The following is a 23,110-nucleotide window of genomic DNA, read 5'->3' as shown; positions in this document are numbered from 1 at the left end:
CAGCCCGGGAAGCCCAGAGGCGAGAGCGAGCCGCTGCCCCCGGCCCCGGCCCCGGCGCCTGCCTGGGACCGGAGGGAGCGCAGCCGCCCTCGCCCGGGCTTCTCGCGCCGCTCCTGCCCCGCGCGCGCCGGGGGAGGATGCTCCGGAGCCCGCCCCGCGCGCGCCGCCGGGCTCGGGGGGGCCCCACCTGGCCCGCGCGCCCCGCTTAGGGGGGGCGAGGCTGGGGTTGGCCCGGGGGGGGGGGCGCCTTTGCCGCAGCGTCCGTTCCTCCCTCCCTCCCTCCCTCTCGCCTTGCAGCGGCGGCAGCTGCGACTCCCGAGCCCGGAGCAGCCGGATGACGGTGCGGGGAGGAGGCGTAGGATGGTGGCTGACTCGCTGCGGGGCCGGGAGGGACCCTAGGTCCGCCGCGCACCGAGTGAGAGGGGAACCACCCCAGCCCCTCCCCGGCTGCGGCTGCAGGGATACGGTGGGGAGGATGGAGCGGGGCTGGGTTTACCTTCCGCCTGGATTGAGCGAGCGAATGACTTAAAGGGGAAGGGGGGGACACCCAAGCCTGTGACATTTCGCCCCTTCGTTCGCAAGCCACCTTCATTCCGGAGTTGCCGTTCGGCATGAAGGACGCCCTGTGCCAGCCCTGCGGGGATCGGCTCCTGGAGCCCAGCCCGTCCACGTGAAGCTGGCCGGCGCTGGGAGTCTGGGCTGTGCGGAATAACGGGGGGCAGCAGGCGCAGGACGCATTCAAGGGGACCAGGAGTTGCGGCTCTGGCTTCCCCATCCCGGGGGCATTTCCCCTCCGGGCGCCGCGGCTGCCGCACCCGGACGGTTCTCTCCATCTCCTCTGCACCTGCGGGGCACTAGGAAGCCTTCCTGAGCCGGCACCTTTCCGTACCACCCAGCTTTGCGGCTGCCGCTTGTCCTGCACGCTCCCTGCTTGGGCTTGAGACCACAGCTCCCGGGGACGTGGGATGTGCTCTCACCTGCAGCCACCTCCCATCCCAAGCCACCTTTGCATCTCCAGCCAGGCGCCTCCCCACACGCCACCCCTCATTTGCTAAGCAGCAGCAGAAGCGGCCACACTGGGAGTTTGATGGCTTCTTTGAGGCGAGTCAAAGTTCTGTTGGTGTTGAACTTGATTGCAGTGGCTGGCTTTGTCCTCTTTCTGGCCAAGTGTAGACCCATCACCGTCAAGAGCGGGGATTCCTTCCATGAAATTCATCCCAGGGCAGAAGTGGCCAACTTGACAGCCCATGGCATCAGCCCTATCCAGGATGCAGTACTGAAAAGGCTCTCCCTTCTAGAAGATATAGTCTACAGGCAGCTAAATGGTAGGAATAGCTGTCATTCTTTTGTTATCTTTCGGGCACAGACATACTTGGAAATACAAATAAAAATATAATAGAGAACAATGATTCTTGAAGTTAGCAAAAGTAGAGAGCTACTTACCTATCTTTTCTGTGACAGGTTTCAGAGGGGTAGCCGTGTTAGTCTGTATCAGAAAAAACAACGGGGAGTCCTTGTGGCACCTTAGAGACTAACAAATTTATTTGCGCATAAGCTTTCGTGGGCTAAAACCCACTTCATCGGATATGTTTTCTGTGTTCTCATGCAAGCTATATCTTTAGGAGACATAACTGGGTGAATCAGCGTAGTCTCTAATTTCTAAGCTATGTTAGTTTCTTAAAAGATTGCAAGTACCTTGCACAGAATGGGAGGAATGTGTAATAACATAATGCTGGCTCTCAGTTTTGTTGTTCCGGTCAGGAAATTATACCATCATGACTTTTTCCTCAGGAGATCAGAAACTAGTTCAGCAGCCAAATATAGGGTTGAAGAAGCATGCTGTGTATTGATTGAGGAAATGGCTTTTTACCACCAGAAATTTGTTGTTTGCTATTTTTTAAAAACTTTTGGGGAGAGGGGGTTCAAAAGTCTAAAGCATTTTGTGTCATCCAAGTGCAGACAGCCAGACAGTAAATGCACTTTTCGGTAATAAGTTAAACAAACAATTCAAACGTTTCCTATGGCTCAGCCTTGACAGATGCTAATTAAAACCTCCCGTAATGCTTCTCTTTATAGCACAGTGCAGGGATTTCTATTAAAATCTCACCAGGTTCAATAGTTCGGAGATGTAGAAAGGGAGCATAAAGATGCCATGAGGGATACCGAAACATGTTGTGGGGATGTAAGAAATCGAGGTGAGATATCTAATTAAAACACAGACTAAAGAGCTATTTTTTTTAAGTGTTCCCCATAGATTCACTAGTAGCAATGTGATTTAGAGCTTCCAGCCAACCCATTTGGAGCTTCCAGTCTCTGTGGATTTAAAGACTATAGATTTTAATATTGCAAAATTAACATAGTTAATATTTTCTGTAATGTCGGTATGTTCTCCCCTCCCCTGATTCTTGAATACTAAACTAAGGCATGATTCTGTACTGTTGAACGGAGCACCTTGTGAATTGCATTTGTGTACTGACTCAGAACTATTACTGATGGATGGCAATACTAGGCAGTGGATGCTAGGCATATACTGGAATGCAGCAGGCATATGCTGGTGTTTTGTCTTTAGTTATAATCATCATCTTGGTTAATCTCTGGGTTTGGGAACGGTGTTGTATAAATTGAGATGCACTAAGCCAGTCGAGAACGGATCATTTTACATTGCTACTCCATACACGTGTGAGAAGAATTTCCTGCTTATAAAGGTGGATGACACCTAATCTAAACCCCAGTGTTATCCAACAGAAGCTGCTGAAACAGTGTTGCGTGGCAATGTGAGGAGTGAAGTAAAAGGATAACAAGATTCTGTACTATTCGGTGTAATGAACCTGTGAAATGCATTGCTGCAAGATAGCTGGGCAAACAATTTAATACTTTTCAGAAAGGAATAGGCATATCTGTAAATAAGACAGTCCGCAGTTATATTTAACTTAAAAAATCTGTGGGATATCAGTCCTCAATCTTCAGAGCATAACAACCAGCAAGATATTTCTTCCCACCACTATCATTATTATTTATTAAATATGTGCATTGGGGTAGCTCCTAGCAGCCTTAGTGAGAGGTTTTCCTTGGCACTGTACACACACTGGAGAGAACTACATAACGGAGTGCTGACATTAGCCACCATGAGCGTCAAGATGCTCAACTAGGTGCAGCAATGGTCAGTTCTACTATGGCAACTGAACGGAATTGTAAAGGACAGCTGGCATATAGTGTATCTAAATGATAGTGCTATAAAAATGTTTGGTAAAATGAAATCTCATTACTCTGGTGCAATATATAACACTACCTGCACTACCTAGCAAGGGAGCTCAAAACAAGACCTTAGTTGGCATTTGTCTCCTTGTGTTCCCAGAAATAAAAAGTGGGAGTTCATCAGAAGTGTTTCCATTTTCCTTAGGATTAAGAGCTGGGGACCTGTAGGACTCCCTACTTTTGGCCAATCCTTGAGGGTGCAAACTAGACCTTTTGGTGCCTATTGATTCCCCCAACACACCATTGAGTGCAAGAGGTGCCTTTCTTCCTAGGTCTGAATTGGCCGTTTCTGTAGTACACTCCCAGCAGGTGTGCATTTGGAATGTAGAGTAAGAGACAGCCTGGTGCTGGAAAATGCTGCTATGTGCTTAAACGCTATGAAAGGGGATGGAATCAATATGTTTGTCCAAACCACAAATGATTTCCCGGATGGACTGCAACTCAAGAGCATGAAGGTAGCTACTTATCTGTATGGCCATTACAAGTACAATTTGTAGCAATATTGAGCGATGAGTCTGGCTCAACAATAGGCTCAAGTTTAACTGTGGTGTAAGTTAGGGGTGTTGATCAAGTGTATTTTGGGGTTCACACACAATTTATTTCTGTTAATTTTGCTTATGCACACTATCCACTGAATACTGTGTCAGAGTTGTAGCTGTGTTAGTCTGTATCAGCAAAAAACAACGAGGCATACTCGTGGCACCTTAGAGACTAACAAATTTGTTTGGGCATAAACTTTCGTGGGCTAAGACCCGCTTCACCAGATGCATGGAGTGGAAGATATATATACATAGTCCATGAAAAGATGGGAGTTGCATTACCAATTCTAACGAGACAATTCAATTAAAGTGGGCTATTTTCAACAGGAGGAAAGTCACTTTTGTAGTGGTAATCAAGGTGGCCCATTTCAAACAGTTGACAAGAAGGTGTGAATAATGGTAGGGGGAAAATTAGCATGGGGAGATTAGTTTTTAGTTCTTGTAGTGACCCATCCACTCCCAGCCTTTATTCAGGCCTAATCTGATGGTATCCAGTTTTCAAATTAATTCCAGTTCTGCAGTTTCTCGTTGCAGTCTGTTTTTTAAGTTTTTTTTGTTGAAGAATTGCCACTTTTAAGTCTGTTGTTGAGTGTCCAGGGAGGTTGAAGTGTTCTCTGACTGGTTTTTGAATGTTATAATTTTTGTTGCCTGATTTGTGTCCATTTATTCTTTTGCGTAGAGACTGCCCAATTTGGCCAATGTGTGCTTTGTGCTTCAGCAAGGCATGTGATTAGACCTGATTGAATGAGAAGGATAAAGAAAATAGGAAACACCATCGCTCTCTAGAGCCTGTCCTCTGCAACTGCAGGAAGTAGTGAGATGTGCCCAAATGATCCTTGCTATGATGATCCCGAGGAAGATGGAACAACTCCTCTATGGGAGAATTTCCCCATGTCTAAATTTGGAGTTAAAATTAATTCCATTCACAAGAGAAAGAGTTACCAAGACTGAAGCTCTACGGTAGAACCTCAGAGTTAAGAGCACCTTGGGAATGCAGGTTATTCATAACTCTGAAATGTTCATTACTCTGAACAAAACATTATGGTTCTTTCAAAAGTTTACAACTGAACTTTTAACCATCTTAATTTAAATGAAACTAGCTCAGAAATGGTTTGCTTATCTTGTCAAAAAAAATGTAATTTTACATTTTTTTCAGTAGTTTACATTTAACACAGTACTGTACTGTGCAGTTTTTTTGTTTTGTTTTGTTTTTGTCTCTTCTGCTTGATTGTGTACTTCTGGTTCCAGATGAGATGTGTGGTTGACTGGTCAGTTTGTAACTCTGCTGTTTGTTATTCTGAGGTTCCGCTGTAGTACCAACTTGAGATGTGCAGGTATCTAGTATAACTTCAATTATGCTTTTTTTTTCCTAACTTTTCATCTTTAAAAATTGCATTTTGGTGTCAACTGACTCGCCAGCCCTAATCCGTGCATTTAGAATAGCTCCCTGCAAAATCCATCAGCCAATTACATTCTTCTTTCACAGTACCCATTAATATTTTATTTTATAATTTGCCCGAGGCCTTGATGTTATGTTTTGTGCCAAATTTCGACTATTACAGAATGTAGCATCCTCTTACTTTGAGGGAATCCTGTGTTTCTCCTATAGCTTCACTTGGTTGGAGGAAGTAGGAGGTGTTTGGGCAAACCTGGCCCATGACTAGGGCTTCTAGGTGCTAAGGTAATATAGATAATAATTATAAATTAAATCTAAACTGTTGTGTGCTGCTCTACTTGGCTGTGTTGCACTCAGAGTTGGCTCCATTTCAGGGGTGGATGAAGCAATTCCTAAATAAGTGCACCATTTATAAAGCTCTGTTGTATAAATATAAGCTTGTTATTGTTCTGATCTAGTATGGCAATTCCTGTGTTTCTGATTGTTGCAAGATATGGTATAAAGCAGGTCAGAAATGCCAGCCAAACTGTACACCCACCATCTCTCCTTTGAAACTTTTTTGGTGAATGTTGGCCTCCAAGACAGAATCAATGGAATTCTGTGCTGATGGTCTAATAACTGCACTGTGCTACAGAATTAATATTTGATTAGTAATGACATTTTGTAACCAGCACAACACCTCCCCTGCCCACAATGGACATGTCTTTATGCAAGGGTTGAAGGGCTGGGCAGACATGCAGGCTAAGGGAGGATGGTCTTGTGGATAAGGACTCAGTAAAAAACATTTAGTTCTTAGACTTTCCTGCAAGACCTTGGGATTCTCTGACATGAACCAGAACTGCCGTCTTAAATGACTCTGCAGACCAGTAGGAACAGGAGAGACCATACGAGTTTCTGAAAATGTAAACCGCAACTTAAAATTGGTGAGGCAGTTAGAACCTACTTGGCCTTGCTTTGCAGGTGTTACACATGGCTGAGGCTGGGTGGAAGTGGGGTTGCTTCTTATGTTCGGCGCAGCACAAGCCACTATGTAATTTAGCCCTTGGAATGCTGACCTTTTCCAGACTGCCAGTCAGATGAATTCTGTGTGTGTGTGCAATATTGTATTACAGCTTAGTAACTATTCATTGTAAAGGGTAGATTTGATTAATTCACTCCCTTTTTGTTGTTCTCAAATTATCCATGAGCAGACTTAGATCTTTACAAATTTGTTTGTTCAGAATTAGTCATAAGCATACTTCAGCCTGCGGCTTGCTTGTGAACTATTGGCCATAAGTATTGCTCTTTCTGATTTTCTATTCCTGCTGTGTGATTCATCACAGAAGGGGTGTGTGTGTGTGTGTGTTTTCCAGCCCCCGATCAGATAACTCTTATACTATCAAAGATCTTCCATAAGTGTGGCCATGTGTTCTCTCTCCCCCACATGGATATTTTGGGGAATATATACATTTGTAAGAGTATTTGAAAGACTTTTAAGTTCTGCAGACTTTTTTTTTTTGATAAGCAGATGTTTTCTTTATACTGCACATGTTCAGGAAAAGCTAATGAAAGGGTTGTGAATACTGCTGAAAGGAACCTATGGCTTTTATTTCAGTTAATGTTTGCAATTTTATTTTTTACTCCTACTTAATCTCTCTCTGCTTCTACATTTACATAAAATTTAGCAGTGGTTGTGGTCCAAATAGCCTCAGAAGTTGTGGAAGTTCATGCAGAAATATCAGAACTTTGCAGTGTGAACCCTCTCAGAGAGAGAGAGTGTGAGAGAGAGAGTGTGTGTATGTGTGTGCATAATAGACATAGGTTAAGGAGGATGGTCTAATGGATAAGGACTTAGTAGAACGCATTCAATTCTTACCTCAGCCATGGACTTCTCATGCAATCTTGGGATTCTCTGAATTCTTCCGTTGACCTAGCTACCACTTCTCTGAGGGGTGGATTAACCTCAGTGATGGGAAAACCCCTTCCATTGCTGTAGTGAGTGTCTACACCAGTGGTTTCCAACCTTTCTGCGCACAAGATCACTTTTTGAATTTAAGATCAACCCAGGATCTACCCTGCCCACTCCCCGAGGCCCCGCCTTGCTCACTCCATTCCCCCCTCCCTCTGTCTCCTTTCTCCTACCCTCACTCACTTTCACCAGGCTGGGGCAGGAGGTTGGGGTGCAGGAGGGGGTGCAGGCTCCGGGAGGGAGTTTGGTGCAGGAGCTGGTGCAGAGTGTTGGGTCTGACCTGCCCGGCCCCTGAGCTCCTAGCCGAGGAGGCTCGCCCTGGCCACTCCCCTGCTGTCCCGTTTCCCCCCCCTCAGCCACCTGGGCAGCGCTCTAGGTGGCAGGGCTGCGCGCTCATGCAGGGCAGCGTGGCGGTGTGACTGGCTCCGGCCGGGTGGCACGGCGGCCAGGCATGCTGCTCTGAGAGGCAAGGTAAGGGGGCCAGGGCCGGGGGGTTGGATATGAGGCAGGGAGTCTAGGGGGCAGTCAGGGGATGGGGAACAGGGGGCGGTTGGATAGGGCAGAGGTTCTGGGGTGGGGCAGGGGATGGGGAACAGGGGGGGTTAGATAGGGGATGGGGTCCTGGGGGATGGTTAGGGGATAAGGAGCGGGGGTGGGGTTGGATGGGTGGAGGGTTCTGAGGGGGGCAGTCGGGGGCGGGAAGTGGGAGGGGTTGGATAGGGGGCGGGGCCAGGCTGTTTGGGGAGGCACAGCCTTCCCTACCTGGCTCTCCATACAGTTTCACACCCTGATGTGGCCCTCAGGCCAAAAAGTTTGTCCACCCCTGGTCTGGTGGGTAGGCCACGGAACTGGGACTCAGGAAACCAGGGTATATTTCTTTCTCGGCCAGGCTCCCTGTGTGAACCACTTAGTCTACCACTTAGACTGTGCCACAGTCCTTCAGGGGTAAAATAGGGATAATACTTCACTTCCTCACGAGCGGGGTGTTAAGGATAAAACCCATTAACGATTGTGAGGTGCTCAGATACCGCAATAATCAGGGCCATGTAAGTATGTAGATAGGCCCAGAATCAAGATCCTGATCTGAACATCCCTCAAGTTGGGAGTGTTAGAAACCATCTCTATTATTAGCAGGTTCAATGAGTAAGAGTTCTGAATAACCAGTTCTGTTCAGTGCTTTTTTGTTTGATTTACACAAATGGATCCATCCAGTAAGCTGTTCAGTGTATGAAATTAGTGGGAGTGAAAATGGTCAGTACGCTGCTGAACAGAGCCCTCAGCAGGGAAAAATTAATTGTTTAGTATAAAAAAGTTCTGTGCACAAATCCAGATGTTTAGGAGAATACTGACGAACGCTCTAAAGGGACACCACAACTCATTTTAGGCCCAACATTTAAGATTTTGTTTGTAAAAACAAAATGGATATTTTACAAAATGTAATAGGAATAGAAATTATTTTAAAGCTGTTTTTAATATGCGCACCTCTGAATGTTAAAGAGTAAACATCCCTCTGCAGTGTTAAAATCTCAAACTGCACCCTTATGCCAGTGTAGGACATGAAACTGGCTAGAAAGGAACATGAAATTGCCCAGTGAAGTTAGTTGCCCCCTATCTGGAAGAAATGCACAAAGGCAAATAGGTATTATATAAATGTTAAAAAGCAAATTAGAACTTTAAACTACTTTCCAATTGAATAATGTAGGGTCATAGTTTGCAAAAAAGCATCCATTAAATTTTACATCTCCACCTTTGCATGTGCAATAATTTGCACACATTCAGTTCCAAACTGGTGCAAGCAAACCACATTTGTGCACACAAATTGCATAGTTAGCTGTTTACCCAATTTGTCCTTGAAACTTGTGGGGATTGCATAAGCAAAATTGAGGCACTTTTTGAAATGTGGCCTTTTAGATGATTTTACTGAAATATAGTTTTGTCTTTTTAAAATGGCACTCATTTAAAATACTTTAAAGAAATGTGAATTTGCTCACATATTACAGAGCATAATAATGCTTGACACTTACAGCACTTATCTTTAAAGTACTTTACAAACATTAGCTAACTACTGACTATGACAACTGTACATGTAAACAAAAGCCGATTACCATCAGATCCATCAGCTATTACTGGTATGAAGCAGCGTGGCACCCGCAGAGAGTAGTTACATTCAGATTTCCTAATCGGTAAGTAATATACCACTAAAGGGATGAAAGAGTCTTTGATTTAAGATAAACAGATAAAAGCAAAGAGAGAAGAATGAGGATATGCTGTTTGTAAAGAACAAGGGCCCAATCCAGAAAAGCTTTACTCACAAGTTATGTCAAAAAAACTCCTCGAAAGGGGATGATCTTGCTGGGTAAGGCCCATAGGTATGGAAAATGGTGTTACGAGTAATTATATAGAATGATATGGTAGATGCTGCTGCTAAATTGTGAAATTTCACCAACAGCTGTCACACAGTGGTATATGAGATACCTTGATTTTCCCCTCACCCCCAAGCTGTGCTTATAATGTGAAGTGACTCTGGTATCTCATATAGCATTGATTTTCAAACTTTTTAGGCTGCATACGCCTTTCCAAATAACGCAGCCTACCGGGTGCCCCCATTTAAGATAGGGTCATAATATGCCTGTGATTTAGATTGTCAAGTCTTACTAAAAAAATGTGTTGTCTGCCATTACTGGATATTTCTCACGTACCCCAGTTTGAAAACCACTGTCCACATAAAGCATAATGTTGTAACTCCATCCTAAACACTAAAGCTGAGGTTATTCCAAAAGGTACCTAAGGAGATTTGGATCCCCAATTTCCATTAAATTAATGGAAATTGTACATCTTCATCCTGTAGGCACCTTTTGAAATCTCAGCCCAACTTTTAAGTTGCAGGATAACAGGTTTTATAGACTTCACTCATCCCCTGAAGCAACATGAGAGCTGTTGACTTTAAAGTAAATTGTTCTTATCAGGAGCATCTAAAGGAAGTCTGATATCTATCACAGAATGATAAAAATAAATACTTCTTAAAGGAATAACAGAGTTAACAGACTAGTCTTCTGATAGTCTGTCAGTTTAGAAGTTAATGTGACATTTGGATGACAACCAGGCTGACAAGGAACTGATAGATAATTTTGTTTTCAATTATTGTTTGGCATTATTATCCGAATATTCTCTGGTGTTGGCAATGGATGAGTAATAAATCGGTAACACATTCATCACGCAGAAACAACACACTGATCTTGAGCTGTAGCAGCAGGGACTAGGTCACAGACACAACTTTGGTATTTTATTCTTGCATATTAATCTGAATGCACATCAGCAAAAGTTTAGATACATGGGAACACTTTCAAAAGTGCCTGAGTGTCTTAGGAGTTTAAGTCCCATTGAGGTAAATGGGATTTAGACGCCTACATGCCGGAGTCCCTTCTGAAAGTGGGATCTAGGCTCCAAACTCATTTAGGCATTTTTGGAAATTTTACCCAAGGGGAAAACCTCCCTTTTAATTATTATTTAATTATTTTAATTAATTTAATTAGTTTAATTAGTTTAATTATTAAGTATTACAGTATTATTTTAAAGCCCTAACACAGATCAAAGCTCCATTGTGATAGGTACTGTACAAACGCATCATAAGAGAGAATCCCTTTATGGGAAGTGATAGAGTTGGGTGTACAATCCAGGTCTCCTGGACCCTATTTTAGTGGCCTGTCCATTGGACCATTCTATCTCTTCCTAAAACAAAACATAAGAGAAAATTGAAGTCGACATTTGTAAGCATTGCTTGTCTGCACTGCTGGGCCTTAACTTACATCTAGGGTCTTAACCTACAATACCCACAGCTGTGTGAAGTCGTGGCATCTCTTGAGGAATGACTGTTAATCAAGCCAAATTGGGAGCTGGTTTTGTCTTGTGCATAAACAAAAATATGAATGAAACCACCACACATGTTACTATTGTGTTCTGGGAGCCAGCATTTGAGCGATGGATTCAAGGTGAAAGGCCAGTATGTGATAATCTGGCCATACAAGAGGTCTTTAAGAAAATCTGCGAAGACCTCTTTCAAGTGTATCCCCATAATACACCACCACAAGTTGACAGTGGTGATTTAGCTTTAGTAATGTATTCTAGTTTTGCTATGTTATTTTTCCTAAACAGTTTTGTCAGTACAGGCAACCGTATTTTATAACCCCAACTCCCTGTTGTCAGATTTTCTCAACAAACTGTCATACACTTTCTATCTTATTGACACATCTGCTGCTAGTTCTGGCAATAAATCTAATAGCCATCGACCCCTGTTCTGACATTACAGTGACACATTATCTAAAAATAACGTGGTAATGAAGTGACAAGAGCCTCTATGGAGAAGGTTAAATTAAAGCAAAGTGCAGACTGGGGTGAAGAGCCCACACTGTACTTGGGCAATTACACACTCGACTCCTGATGCTGTCCAATAGCTTTTACATTTCTGTCAGTGGGAGATGCAAGGAAGAGAGATCCTTAAAACTAGGAGGGGGTTGAATTAAATCAGATCCTTTGCCTCCCCTAGGCTTTGCAATGACTGCTTTGAAATGTAAGCTCTGCAGTTCCCCTTTACTAAATAAACAACACAGTGGCCTGTGGATCTGTCTCCCCTAGGTACTTATTCTGTGCATATCACCTGGCCCCACTAGTCGGCCTGCCGTAGGGTATCTGATACTGCATATTCATCTGTACTTGGGCTAGGAAATAATTGCAGCTGCTTAGTATATGCAGCGTGGAACAGTTCATGTTAACTTTTGCTAAGGGCTATTTTTTTTAAAAAGAGGGCCATTCTAGAGTGTCATGGCATATTGTCACAGCTGCTGGTTGGTGAAAATGCAGGCTTTCCTCAAAGCCAGAGGCAAATGTATGTTGTGTTGGGATGATTTCCATGCTTGGGTAGTTAGGCACAAGGTGTGCAATACACTGGTATGGTGTTGCATCTTATTGCTTAACTCTTAGCACAGTGAGGACCAGTGTACTGCATCTCAAGGAGTCCTCAATACCTCAGTTTCTCTCACCTTTCATAGCCTACACCTTTCTACAAGCTATCTCCTTCCCCTTACGGTGTATGATTATTTATTTAGTTTTAAATCTGTCCGACTCTCATGGCTCCTTAGTTAACAGGAAGGATGGTCCTGTGGTAAAGGCACTGCACTTGAACTCAGGAGATCTGGGTTTAATTTCCCAGCCTTGCCACAGATTTCCATTATGACCTTGGACATGTTACTTAATCTCTCTCTGCCTCAGTTTTCTGAGTACAAAGGGGATGATAATGCTTCTTTTCTCTTTTTTGTGTGTGTGTCTCTTTAGATGGTAAGGTCTTTGGGACAGAGATTATCTCTTGCTATGAGCTTGTATAGTGCTGAACACAATGGGCCCCTGGTCTTGGTTGGGGGCCTGTAGGTGCTACTGTAATGCAAAATCATAATACACCATTGATTATTGAATAATCCAAATACAAACAATTGACCAGAGCTGTCCCTATTATATTATCTTAAGTATTTTCTCAGTCTGAGAGTGAGTGGCCAGGTCTGGGAATCAAATCCAGGTCTCTTGCATGACTGTTGGCAGAACTTATTTTACTCTGGTTTTAATCTTAGATTCTTGCGTAGCATTTCAATCAGCATAACCTCCTTATGTGGGTGTTGATGTTTTCAGAACAGAAAGATGAAGTGAAAGGTTAGTTTAAAAATGGAACAATTAGATTGTCTTTCTGGCTCTTTGGATGTGTTGTACTTTAAATTAAATCATGAAAGCATTTATGTTTGTGCCCAATTACTACACTATCTTTCCAAACAATTGCTTGATTGTGCTCTCAAGATAAAAACAGAGTTAAGGGAAGAAAATTGTGAAAAGCCATTTAGCGATGCTGTGAGCTTGCTAATTTACCATGATTGGTTTTCAAATAACTTTGGTCGACCTTTGTACATTCCAACTGTGCCACCTCCTTTCACACAATAAGCCAAGTGCTAAGGGACGTAAAATAGGCTAACTATAAAATGCCTATTCTGTTAAACTTTACTTCTATTTTTTCATGTGTGTATTGTTAGGGAAATGATGATGATGATTCATTCATTGTACTGGCCAAATTACTCTAATGGGGCACCTTTGTGCCAGGCCCTATACAAACACAGAAAAAGCGTGAAATCATGGCCCCATGGAAGTCAGTGCGAGTTTTGCCATTGACTTCAGTGGGGTCAGGATTTCATCCATACTCTCTCTCCCTGAAGAATTAGAAGCTAAGCTCCCGGACTTGCAACGTACAATGCGCAGGCAAACCTCTGCACCTGCATAGAGCCTCCCTGACTCGGTACAGGCTCTGCAGTCCACCGGCGAAGACAAAGAAGGATGGTCCAGTGCTCAAGGTGCTGACTGGAAGATTTGGATTCAATTTTCTGCTCTGCCACAGATTTCCTATGTGACCTTGGTTAAATCACTTAGGGTAAAATTTTAAAAAAATCTTCTAAGTGACTTAGGAGCTGGAGTCCCATTGTCAAAAATGACTGATTAAAAGACATAAAGAGATGAAGGGTTGGGATAGGAAGCAGATGAACAACCACCTCGGTTTTGATAGTTACGTGTTTTGCTTCTGCCGAGGTTCTGTGGTTGGCTGACAATATTTTGTATTAGTGGTAGAGTTAGGGTGAGGATAATGTCAGGAGTGGGGGTGATAGGGGACAGGAGAAGGAAGGAAGGGGAAGTGGAACAGTTACTGCTCCTCTGCCTAACCATGATAAACAGCCATAACTTATAGCTAATTTTTTGATGGTCATTATTATTTATTTTTATTAAGGCAGTACCCAGTGGCTCCAATCAAATCAGGGCTCCCTTATGCTAGGTGTTGTACAAACAGAAAGAGACAGTCCCTGTCCTGAGTAGTTGACTGTCTAATAGATAAGACAGACGAAAGAGCAGGGAGGAGGACTAGAGAACTTTGTAACATCCATGCAGAATGGTCAGAGTGATGGTTGGCAAATGTCATGTTAGTTCCACGTATGTAGTGTTGTTGTAGCCGTGTTGGTCTCAGGATATTAGGGAAACAAGGTGGGTGAGGTAATATATTTTATATATTATCTCGCCCACTTTGTCTCTGTAATGTTAGTTCCGTTGTTTGTTGTTTGTTTTAATTATTTTATTAAATATATTTTGGGGTTGTGATGAGGGAGGAATGAAGAAGAGAATGACTTAATAGAGCAAAAACATGTGAATGAGAAAGTAAGGTAGAGAGGGAGGAATGGAAGGACAGAGCAATGATGGATGGCAGGAGGGGTGAGCGTTTCCAAATGAAATTACTTCATTGGTGTCAAAAGGACCCTGAAGGCATAATTCTGCCAGAGAAGTCACTTGGGTTCTTGAGACTTTCTTCGCTTCCAGAAACATTATTTACCCTGACCGACTGGGGCATAGGGGACACTTGGGGCCTGCCTCAATGTTTGGAAAGTTTCTGTTGTATATCAGTTTGTATGAAGGAAATGGGGGATAATGGAGGCATATTGCAGGGACATACATTCAAGTTTATCATTTGGTGGCCGTGGTAGAGAAGGTGATAGTTGGATAAAACAGGTTTGTGTGTATGTAACGCCTAAGAAATCAGAGCTGGTTTCTAAACCAGTCAGTAAAGGTCAGAAGAAGAACTCTGCATACACAGAGTGATGAGTAGGTAATTGAACCTGAAGGTTTGTGGATAGGTTGGTTAATTATTCAAACAAGAATGATACAATTCAAACCATTATCAGCTGATCAATACTCAGCATGACAGATATATTAAGGGGGGATCAGGCGAGTGATTGTTATGATGATACTTTGGTCCATGTCAGTAGTGACTGAATGTAGTTACTGGCTGTTCAGTGTTATATGTGAAAGATATTAGTGAGGTCAGGGCATATTGACTTCAGTAGTCTTCAGAGTCTTGAGATCAAGGCCCAGTTCAACAGGTGACTTTTGGGGAGAACTGAATAGCTGTTGCACACACAACTAAAAAAAGGAGATGATCGAATAGTGGGAGGAACAATGAGATCAGACAAGGTGCTGGAGGAGGAGGAAGGCTGGCACTGGCTGGACAAGGAGCCAGGGAGGAAGTATGGAGAAAGCTCTCTGTTGGATGAGCAGCTCAGGGAGGGAGAGTGGGACTGGGAGCTCGTGGGAGGAGGTGAGAGAGATTGGATGAGATTGGAGCGAGGAGGGGGAACAGGGACTGGCTGTTCAAGGACACTGGAACTGAGTGTAGGGAGGGAAGCAACTGGGAGTCGGGGAGATTGAGAATTGGACAACAAACCCTGACCAGGGCAAAGAGACTGGGGTGAGAAGCCTGAGGAGTAGAGACTGGGATTGAGTAGGCAACGAAAATAGGCCTGAAACAAGGAGCCGGGGTGGGGGAGAGACAAGACAGGGACAGGGCAGAAGGGGTCAAGCTTGGGGCAAACAGACAGAAGAGGCTGTGCCAACAATAGCACCCTGACCACCAACGTGGAATGGAACCCAAAATTCCTGAGTCTCACCACGCCTCTGCTGTCAGCAGACCTCTGTGAAATCCACTGGCAGTGTCTCTCTCTCCGCCTCTAGTGCTGGTCCACACAGAGGATGAAAGTTTGCAATTTCTATCAGTTACTCCATTAGCTCAAATGGCAGAGGCCTGTGTGGTGGCTCTAAAGGCTCCAACCCTGCTGATGAATCATGTGCATTGCAACAGGATGCTTTGTGATGGAATTTCTGGTTTTTCAGTTTGCTTTTCAAAAAAGCCTATGAAATTACACATATAAAACTATGTTGAAATAACATTATTAATATGACTTTGCAACCTGAAGAATGTTCTTTTATTGTATTTTTGTTACATAGGGAAATTCCCAGACAAAAAACTTAGTTAACTTAAAATTAAGATTGCTACAGTAAGTAACAACCAAAAGAATAAAGCAATATCAAGGGTACTACAAATAATGCAACCTCAGCATTATAATATATGGAAATGTAAACATAAGGTAATATAAATAATTATTCTCGTATCCATGCAGTCCATACATTCTCTAACAAAAATCTAGATGTGAAATTTCATGTTAAACATCCCGATAATCTTGATTCTGACCTCCATGTTCTTTTTAATTTTTGGTAGGGGAAAGATTAAGATGTCATAATATTGTTCTGTAGTTTTTATAGTAAGTTGTGGAAGGACAATAAATGCAAGGATTGTGTGTTATTTTTTAACCATATGTTTTATATCAAAGCAATACACTAGAAAGATCTTATCTACATTAATATCAGTTAGAAAACAGAGTTCTTGTGTCATGTCTCCTTAATTTGATGATTAAAATATTTATATTCTGTACAATTCAAAAGATGTGTGTGCATTGGACCATGAAGGATATATTTGTCATGTAGTACAAGACAGTTGTAGAATAGTGGTGTTTTTTGTATTGAAACAATTTGAATAAAACTTTAATAATGAAGTGCTATGTTACTTGTATTGTTCTGCCTTGGTGGTCAGAGTTAAGGTGGTGGGTGGAAAGTCAAGTGTGAATTTTCACATTTCTATGTATGAAATGTTGTGGTATTAGAATAATCATCTGAATTAGATTTTTCCATATTTTCTAATCCTTGGCTTTCATTTCTTTAATATCCTCAGTAGTTCTCATTTGTAACTGTTAGGATTTCTGCAGTAAGTAACATAACTTCAAGTTAATCAAGTTGGGTTTTTTTGTCTGAGAATTCAGTGGTATCACTTATTTTCTCAGACTGGCATTAAGCACTGACCTCCTACTGTTTTTCATGAGATGGTCTTTTCATGTACAGCGTCCCAGTGACAGTAGACTGAGTCGGACTTGGCAGAGGAACTGCAGTACCAAAAAGCTTATAGTCTTTTAATGAGCTTTGATTATGTCTCAGAACCACGCTGAGCCTGTGAGAGCGGATGTGGATCACTTTCTGATTCAGGATTCCCTTTTCTATTTCTCTTTTTTTATTTTTAAATTTTCAGTTGAACTTAATACTAGTGAAATGTGCTGGATTGGACTGGCAGCTCTAAAGGTTGAAGCCCTCTTTTTCACTGACTAGAAGATACAGCCAGGCAGTAGCAGTGTGAACTTCCTTGCCTCACCAGCGAGGCTTTCACCTGTTCTGGTGCAAGAGGGAACGAAAAGATTGCTTATTCTCCATAGTCCCTTTGATGCCTGGGAAGGGCCAGCATGGATGCCAGTTAGGTGTTTTTTGTGACGTGGACCAATGGACCAGGAGAATTAGTTTAAGACCATGTGCTCATTTTGCTTGGGCCACTGATGTTAAATTCAAACAGGCAGGCAGAGTTCGCTGCAGAAGAGAAAAAAGGAAACACGTAAAAAGCCGCAGTGGTACGGAAGTATTAAGGCTTATGACCTTAAAGGGAAACCTAATTAAGAAGAGTGGCACGTTCAGAGGGAAATCAGGAAATCGGCCGTTAAGAATATTGGAAATACTAGGAATAAGAGAAGTCCATCTAGCCCAGAAGGCGTGTCCTTTGTATGGTTTATTGGCAGTTCACCTACCTGCTTTTTTACTGCACTTTTCAGTTGCCTTTTTCAGATCAGTGCTTTGAGTCCCAAAAGCATTGAGTCCTGATCTTTATGATGGACTCAGTGCACTTGGGCTTTGAAGTGTGGATCTGTATTTAGGTCTGAGTTTTGCAGCTTAGACTCCACTATGCTCACAAGTGAGGCCCTATAGAATGCTAGATGCTACAAATACTGGCAGGGTGTTAAATGTGGCAGCCATTCTTGATGACCCTCTAAAAAGATGAGACACAATCCGCAATGCCCCTTCTCCTGCTGAATCCAATCCCACCTACTCACGCCAGTCCAAGTGCCCAAAGAACAACATCCCAAAGCGTAAATAGACCACGTTCCTTTTCTGTCTCTAATGTCACTGTGATAAGGTTATGTGGCTCTTTGAAATCATTGCAACTTGTTAATGATGTATGACAGGAAGAATTGCTGCTCAGTGCACAGAGAAGAGACAATGCTGTGCTAAAATATGCTGTATGCTCAGGGGGTTCTTTTTGCTAATAATGAGCCAATACAGAGGCACAGCCAAACCTTTTAATCATAAAAATTGAAATCCTGGAGATGGGTGTGTGCAACAAAACTGAAGCCTAAATTTCAAACCCACAAAGCTCTGAGGTGGACAGATACTGTATTTTGCATTGGCCCGTTATGACAATAGAGGCAAATTTTCAAAATTTGGATCTGGAGTTCGAATCTGAACCAGCCCAAAATTTTGGGGGTGTTTTGGCTCAGGGGTTTTGTTTTGGTTCATCTTTTAAAAAAAAATCTTATAGTAACTAGAAATATTACTACTATTATTACTTTTACTATTTCATTGCAAGGAACCAGTTTGAAGTCTGGACACAAATAGGCAAATCATTGTTTCCTGCATTACAGTTCCTGGGCCAGATTTTCAAAAGTAAATGCTGAAACTTTGGCCCCAAAATTGTCCATCTCACCCATTTGCTTGTGCAGTTACCTAATTTGCCTCTGTCAATGTAGGAATAGCTCGGTGTGTCTTTTAGCAAGAGACATTTTAATCCATTTTGAGAATATGACCCGAAGTGAGCTGTAGCTCACGAAAGCTTATGCTTAAATAAATGGGTTCGTCTCTAAGGTGCCACAAGTCCTCCCTTTCTTTTTGCAGATACAGACGAACACGGCTGCTACTCTGAAATCAGTGAGTTAAGTAAATCAACTAGAATGTTCAAGAATTTGCCCACCCAGTTGACGGCAAGTACAGTGTGTGTGTTTGGTAGTGAAATATATGGCTCTGTATGGGCCTCTAAACACCTGCATGTGAAGAGATCATTCCCAGATGGAGTTCACGCTGTTTTATTAACCTGCATACTAAGACCTAAGTACTGAATATGTTCCTAGTGTATACCATCTACCCGGCCTCTTCCGCATCGCATCCCTTGAAATGCTAATTAATTATGACTTGAGAGAGCAAGCTGTTATCAAGGCCTGGGGTGATGTGCTGCAGTCCTTCTGTGAGCCAGCCATAACTTCTGACGTACACACTGGTTTTCTTTAATTCAGTTATCTATTTTCAGTGCTTGTTTCTAGCTTCCCACCCACTGACTTCTTTGCCATAGACTTCATCTAGGTATAGAGCTTGAGTCTGGACCCATTGAAGGATCAGGGCTCTGGTCTCTGCTTTTCAATACATATGTATTTTTTGCCTTCTCCTGCATTTGCCTTTGTCAAGTCTCTGTACCCAGCCTTAGCACGAAACCTTCAGAGCTGAAACTCATGAAACAGAAACCTCCCAGATCAGCTGTTGTCAACCTGCTGATCAGTGAAACAAAGGAGAAGGCTGAAGTTGCACAACTGAGAGCTCAGAGGACTTTGTTGGATGCCCTGTGTCAGGATCTTGCACCATGCAGAGATCTTGCGTGGTGAATAAACTGAATGTTTTTTGTCTCTGGAAATGCCCTTGGACACTCAGGTTTTAAGATGCTGCTATTTAAAGTTGCTCACAAGAACATGGGCCTAATAATGATAATTAACAGTGCAGTCATTGTTCATCTTCTTGGATTTCCTTTCCAGTGTTCTAAGATGGATGCCTTTAGTATTTGTCTCTATGCACACTGGAGTTTCTTTGCTGCTCTTCCTGCGTAGCATTTACTGCCATTTTGGTGCTCAACCCAGCCAAGTGCTGAGTGTCATGGACAGTCATGGTAGTCAGTGAGAGTTGAGGGTACTCAGCACCTCAGTTGTGGGTGCTGACTTGAAAATCTGTCCCTTAATATTTGCTTTAATCAGATATAGTGAGATCTTGTGGGATCTTTTGATATAAAGAGTTATTATATTCTTTTTAAATTATATGAAATGGAACTGGTGTGACTGCTACTGGAATCCTGTGTCCAGTTCTGGTGGCCACCATTCTAGAAGGATTTTGATACATTGGAGAGGGTTCATGTAATAACGGGCCCTTCAATCTAGCAGAGAAAGGTCTAACATGTTCCAATGGCTGGAAGTTGAAGCTAGACAAATTCAGACTGGAAATAAGGCTTACATTTTTAATGGTGAGAGTAATTAATCACTGGAACAATTTACCAAGAGTTATGGTGGAGTTTCCATCACTGAACATTTTAAAATTGAGAATGGATGTTTTTCTGAAAGATCTGCTCCAGAAATTATTGTGGGGACATTTTATGGCCTGTGCTTTAACTAAACTATGGTTCCTTCTGGCATTAGAATCTATGAAAATCTGTCTTTGAGTTCCTCAGCAGAAGAATGAAGATTGTTTTTCCTTTTTAGTTTATATTTGATTTTTATCTTGATTCAAAGCTATTAAAAAAATCATAAGGCCCTCCTACCCATGTGAATGCTTTCATGGAGAGAGACTGCATATGTAAACATCTCAAATGGTAGTTTCCACCTCATGCCTTCCCTGGAACAGCAGATCAAAGGGGCAGAAGTACATTTACATCTTTTTAGATCTATTAGGCAGTGGAGCAATCTCACAAGGAAGAGTGTGCTAAATAATATACTGTGGCTTACAGTTCTGCACTGGTGGGAGGATGGGTTAGGCATGCAGCTCTCAAATTGACATCTGTGGAACCTTTTCTGGTGGGCCTCAAAATCAAATATTTTTGAGGACCGAGTGTGACAGATAAGGCAATTTCCAGCAATGTCTTTGGGAGATTTTACTGTATTAAATGTATGTATCATTGTGGGCCAGAGATTGTATATCATTTCATGGGGGACAGTGACCACAGCCTCCAGGAACAAAGAATATGGGGAGTGATTAGGCAAATTTACTCACATTATAACACCTCCAGAGAGGTACCACCTCCTGGGAGGCCTGCATATACCGGTTCAAACTGGATTCTCCAGAAGCCAACAGACAAAGAAAGGACTTTTTGGATAAATAGCCTGAGTATAAACTGACTAAGGGCCTTCTTTCTGATCCAGCAAACAAACAGGAACTTCTGCCATGGAGAGGGCCCCAGTCCTTAGGGAGAGAGATATGGGTCTTTGTGCAAGAGAAGTTATGGCTGAGAAGCCTAGAGGGGATGTCCTTGCTGGACACAGCGGCATATTAACACCTAGGCCAACAAATTTGCAGGGGCTGCAAATTTATAACAGCAGCCAGAGGCTGCTTTCCCCAGTGCTGGTTTGTGCCCTCCATCCCCGGCTCTGCCCCCATTCCCCGCCCCCTCCCTGCCCCTATTTGTCCCCTTCCCCAAATCTCCACCCCAGCCCCGCCTCCTCTTCTGAGCACGCTGCGTTTCCACGCCTTCTGCCCCTACTTCGCAAAGCTGTTTCACGCACAAGCACTGGCAGGGAGCGGGGAGAAGTAGGACCCGGGGGCGCGCTCAGGGGAAGAGGCAGACGTGGAGCGGAAGTGAGCTGGGGGGTGGGGGGGCAGCAATTATTTCTGGGCCTAGGGGCGGCAAAATCATTAATCCGCCACTGGCTGGACCATGACGGGGAATAAAGGTGCAGTTGCCCTGAACTGTGACATCTAGTATTGGAGGACTGGGCTGTTGATGGATCCTTGAGATTCTCTCTCTTTCTCTCATGAAAAGTTCCACCGCCTGAAAATAGTTTGAGAACAATTGCACTACATGCCCTAAGATGTCTCTTTTAGCTCTTATTTCTAGGATCCTCTCCAAGTATCTCCTAATAACCATGTTATTGGCTCCCTATTCCTAATTTTCTGTAACTTATCCCTGGGTGTCCTCTTCTGTTCACATGGCTTCACTTGTCGTATGTATGTTGATAAATCAGATAGCCTCTTTTCCACACCTGACATGTTTCCCTCTCTCCAGTCCCATATTTGGGGCTCAGTCTGCCTGGATGGATTCGTGGCAACTCAAGCTTGACATGGCTACAAATAAGATCTTCTTTACCCCTTTTCCACTTTTCCCACCTCTGCTACCTCTGAACACACCACGTCCTTATCACGCAGGGGCCCAACCTGGGCATAGTTTTTGACTCCTTCCTTTCTCTCTCCTCTCACACTGAGCTTGTGATGTTCCAATCCTGCTACTTCTTTCCCATCTTTTCCCATCTTTCCCTTACTGCTCGTGTGTGAGTCATCATAGCAAGCTAAGTGAAATTTTTCTTCTCTGTTCACTCCCTGCTTTGTATATAGGACATTATAAAAATTGTAGGAGGTGTGAGAACATAAAGGGATGGCTGGAGTGAGTCTTATGTGTGACTCTTCTTTGCTAACACTTTATTGCTGCTGTGGGAGGACTGTAAATAAGCTGCTGCTGTAGCTTGATTAAAGCTGAGCAAAAATTTTAGTTCCTATCCAGCTGGTCCTTGGCGGAGTAAAAGTGAATATTTTTCTCTCTGTCTACTCATTGTCAGTCATATACCATTGTACAAACCTGTAACTGGTGAAGTCTGGATTTTAAATCCATCCTAGTGACTGGATCCTGACCTTCCAAGTAAACTTTGTGATTCATTTGGAAAATTAGGGAAAACTTGCAGAATTCTAACTTACAGCTAAAGATGCATGCTGCATTACAGACAATCGATGTAGGGCTTGACCCAAAGCCCACTGACATGAATGGGAAGACTCCCATTGATATCAGTGGCATTAGGACCAGCCCTGTCCTAAAAGCTTTATTAACCATCCATTCAATTAGTAATGAGACTTGTGGGGTTATGATATCTTGAAAGTTTTAGGGCCTAATTCTCAAACTTCAGCTATAGTTCCTGGGAGCTGTGGGTGCTCAGCATCTCTAAAAATCAGCCCCTTAAAGTTTTGCGAATTGATTCAAGTGATTATTTCATTAGGTTCTCAGAAGCACATATTAGTCCATTTGCAATGTGCTAAAAGTTGAATGCTTGGATTTTTTAATCATGCATCAAATTCAGAAATAGCTGTTCTGGAAATAATATTACAAGTTTTCATTGAATTTTCTAACAAATGTTTTTTCCCCCACAAACAAATACTGTTTCATATTTATAACCATGCAGAAAT

General features: G+C 42.9%; 1 protein-coding gene across 1 annotated transcript in view; it reads left to right on the top strand.

Moving 5' to 3' along the window:
* Positions 1-1,087: 1,087 nt before the first annotated feature.
* The window catches only part of GALNT17 (polypeptide N-acetylgalactosaminyltransferase 17), a 283,023-nt gene continuing 261,000 nt past the window's right edge, over positions 1,088-23,110 (top strand). Inside the window, exon 1 of the mRNA XM_077836678.1 lies at positions 1,088-1,325. Within this exon, the coding sequence (XP_077692804.1) occupies positions 1,088-1,325 (238 nt within the window). The remainder of the gene's footprint in view (positions 1,326-23,110) is intronic.

This window comes from Eretmochelys imbricata, chromosome 17 (assembly GCF_965152235.1).
Source record: "Eretmochelys imbricata isolate rEreImb1 chromosome 17, rEreImb1.hap1, whole genome shotgun sequence".
Classification (NCBI taxonomy): Eukaryota; Metazoa; Chordata; order Testudines; family Cheloniidae; genus Eretmochelys; species Eretmochelys imbricata.
Note: the sequence above shows the minus strand (reverse complement) of the source record. Positions and strands in the feature narration are given on the sequence as shown.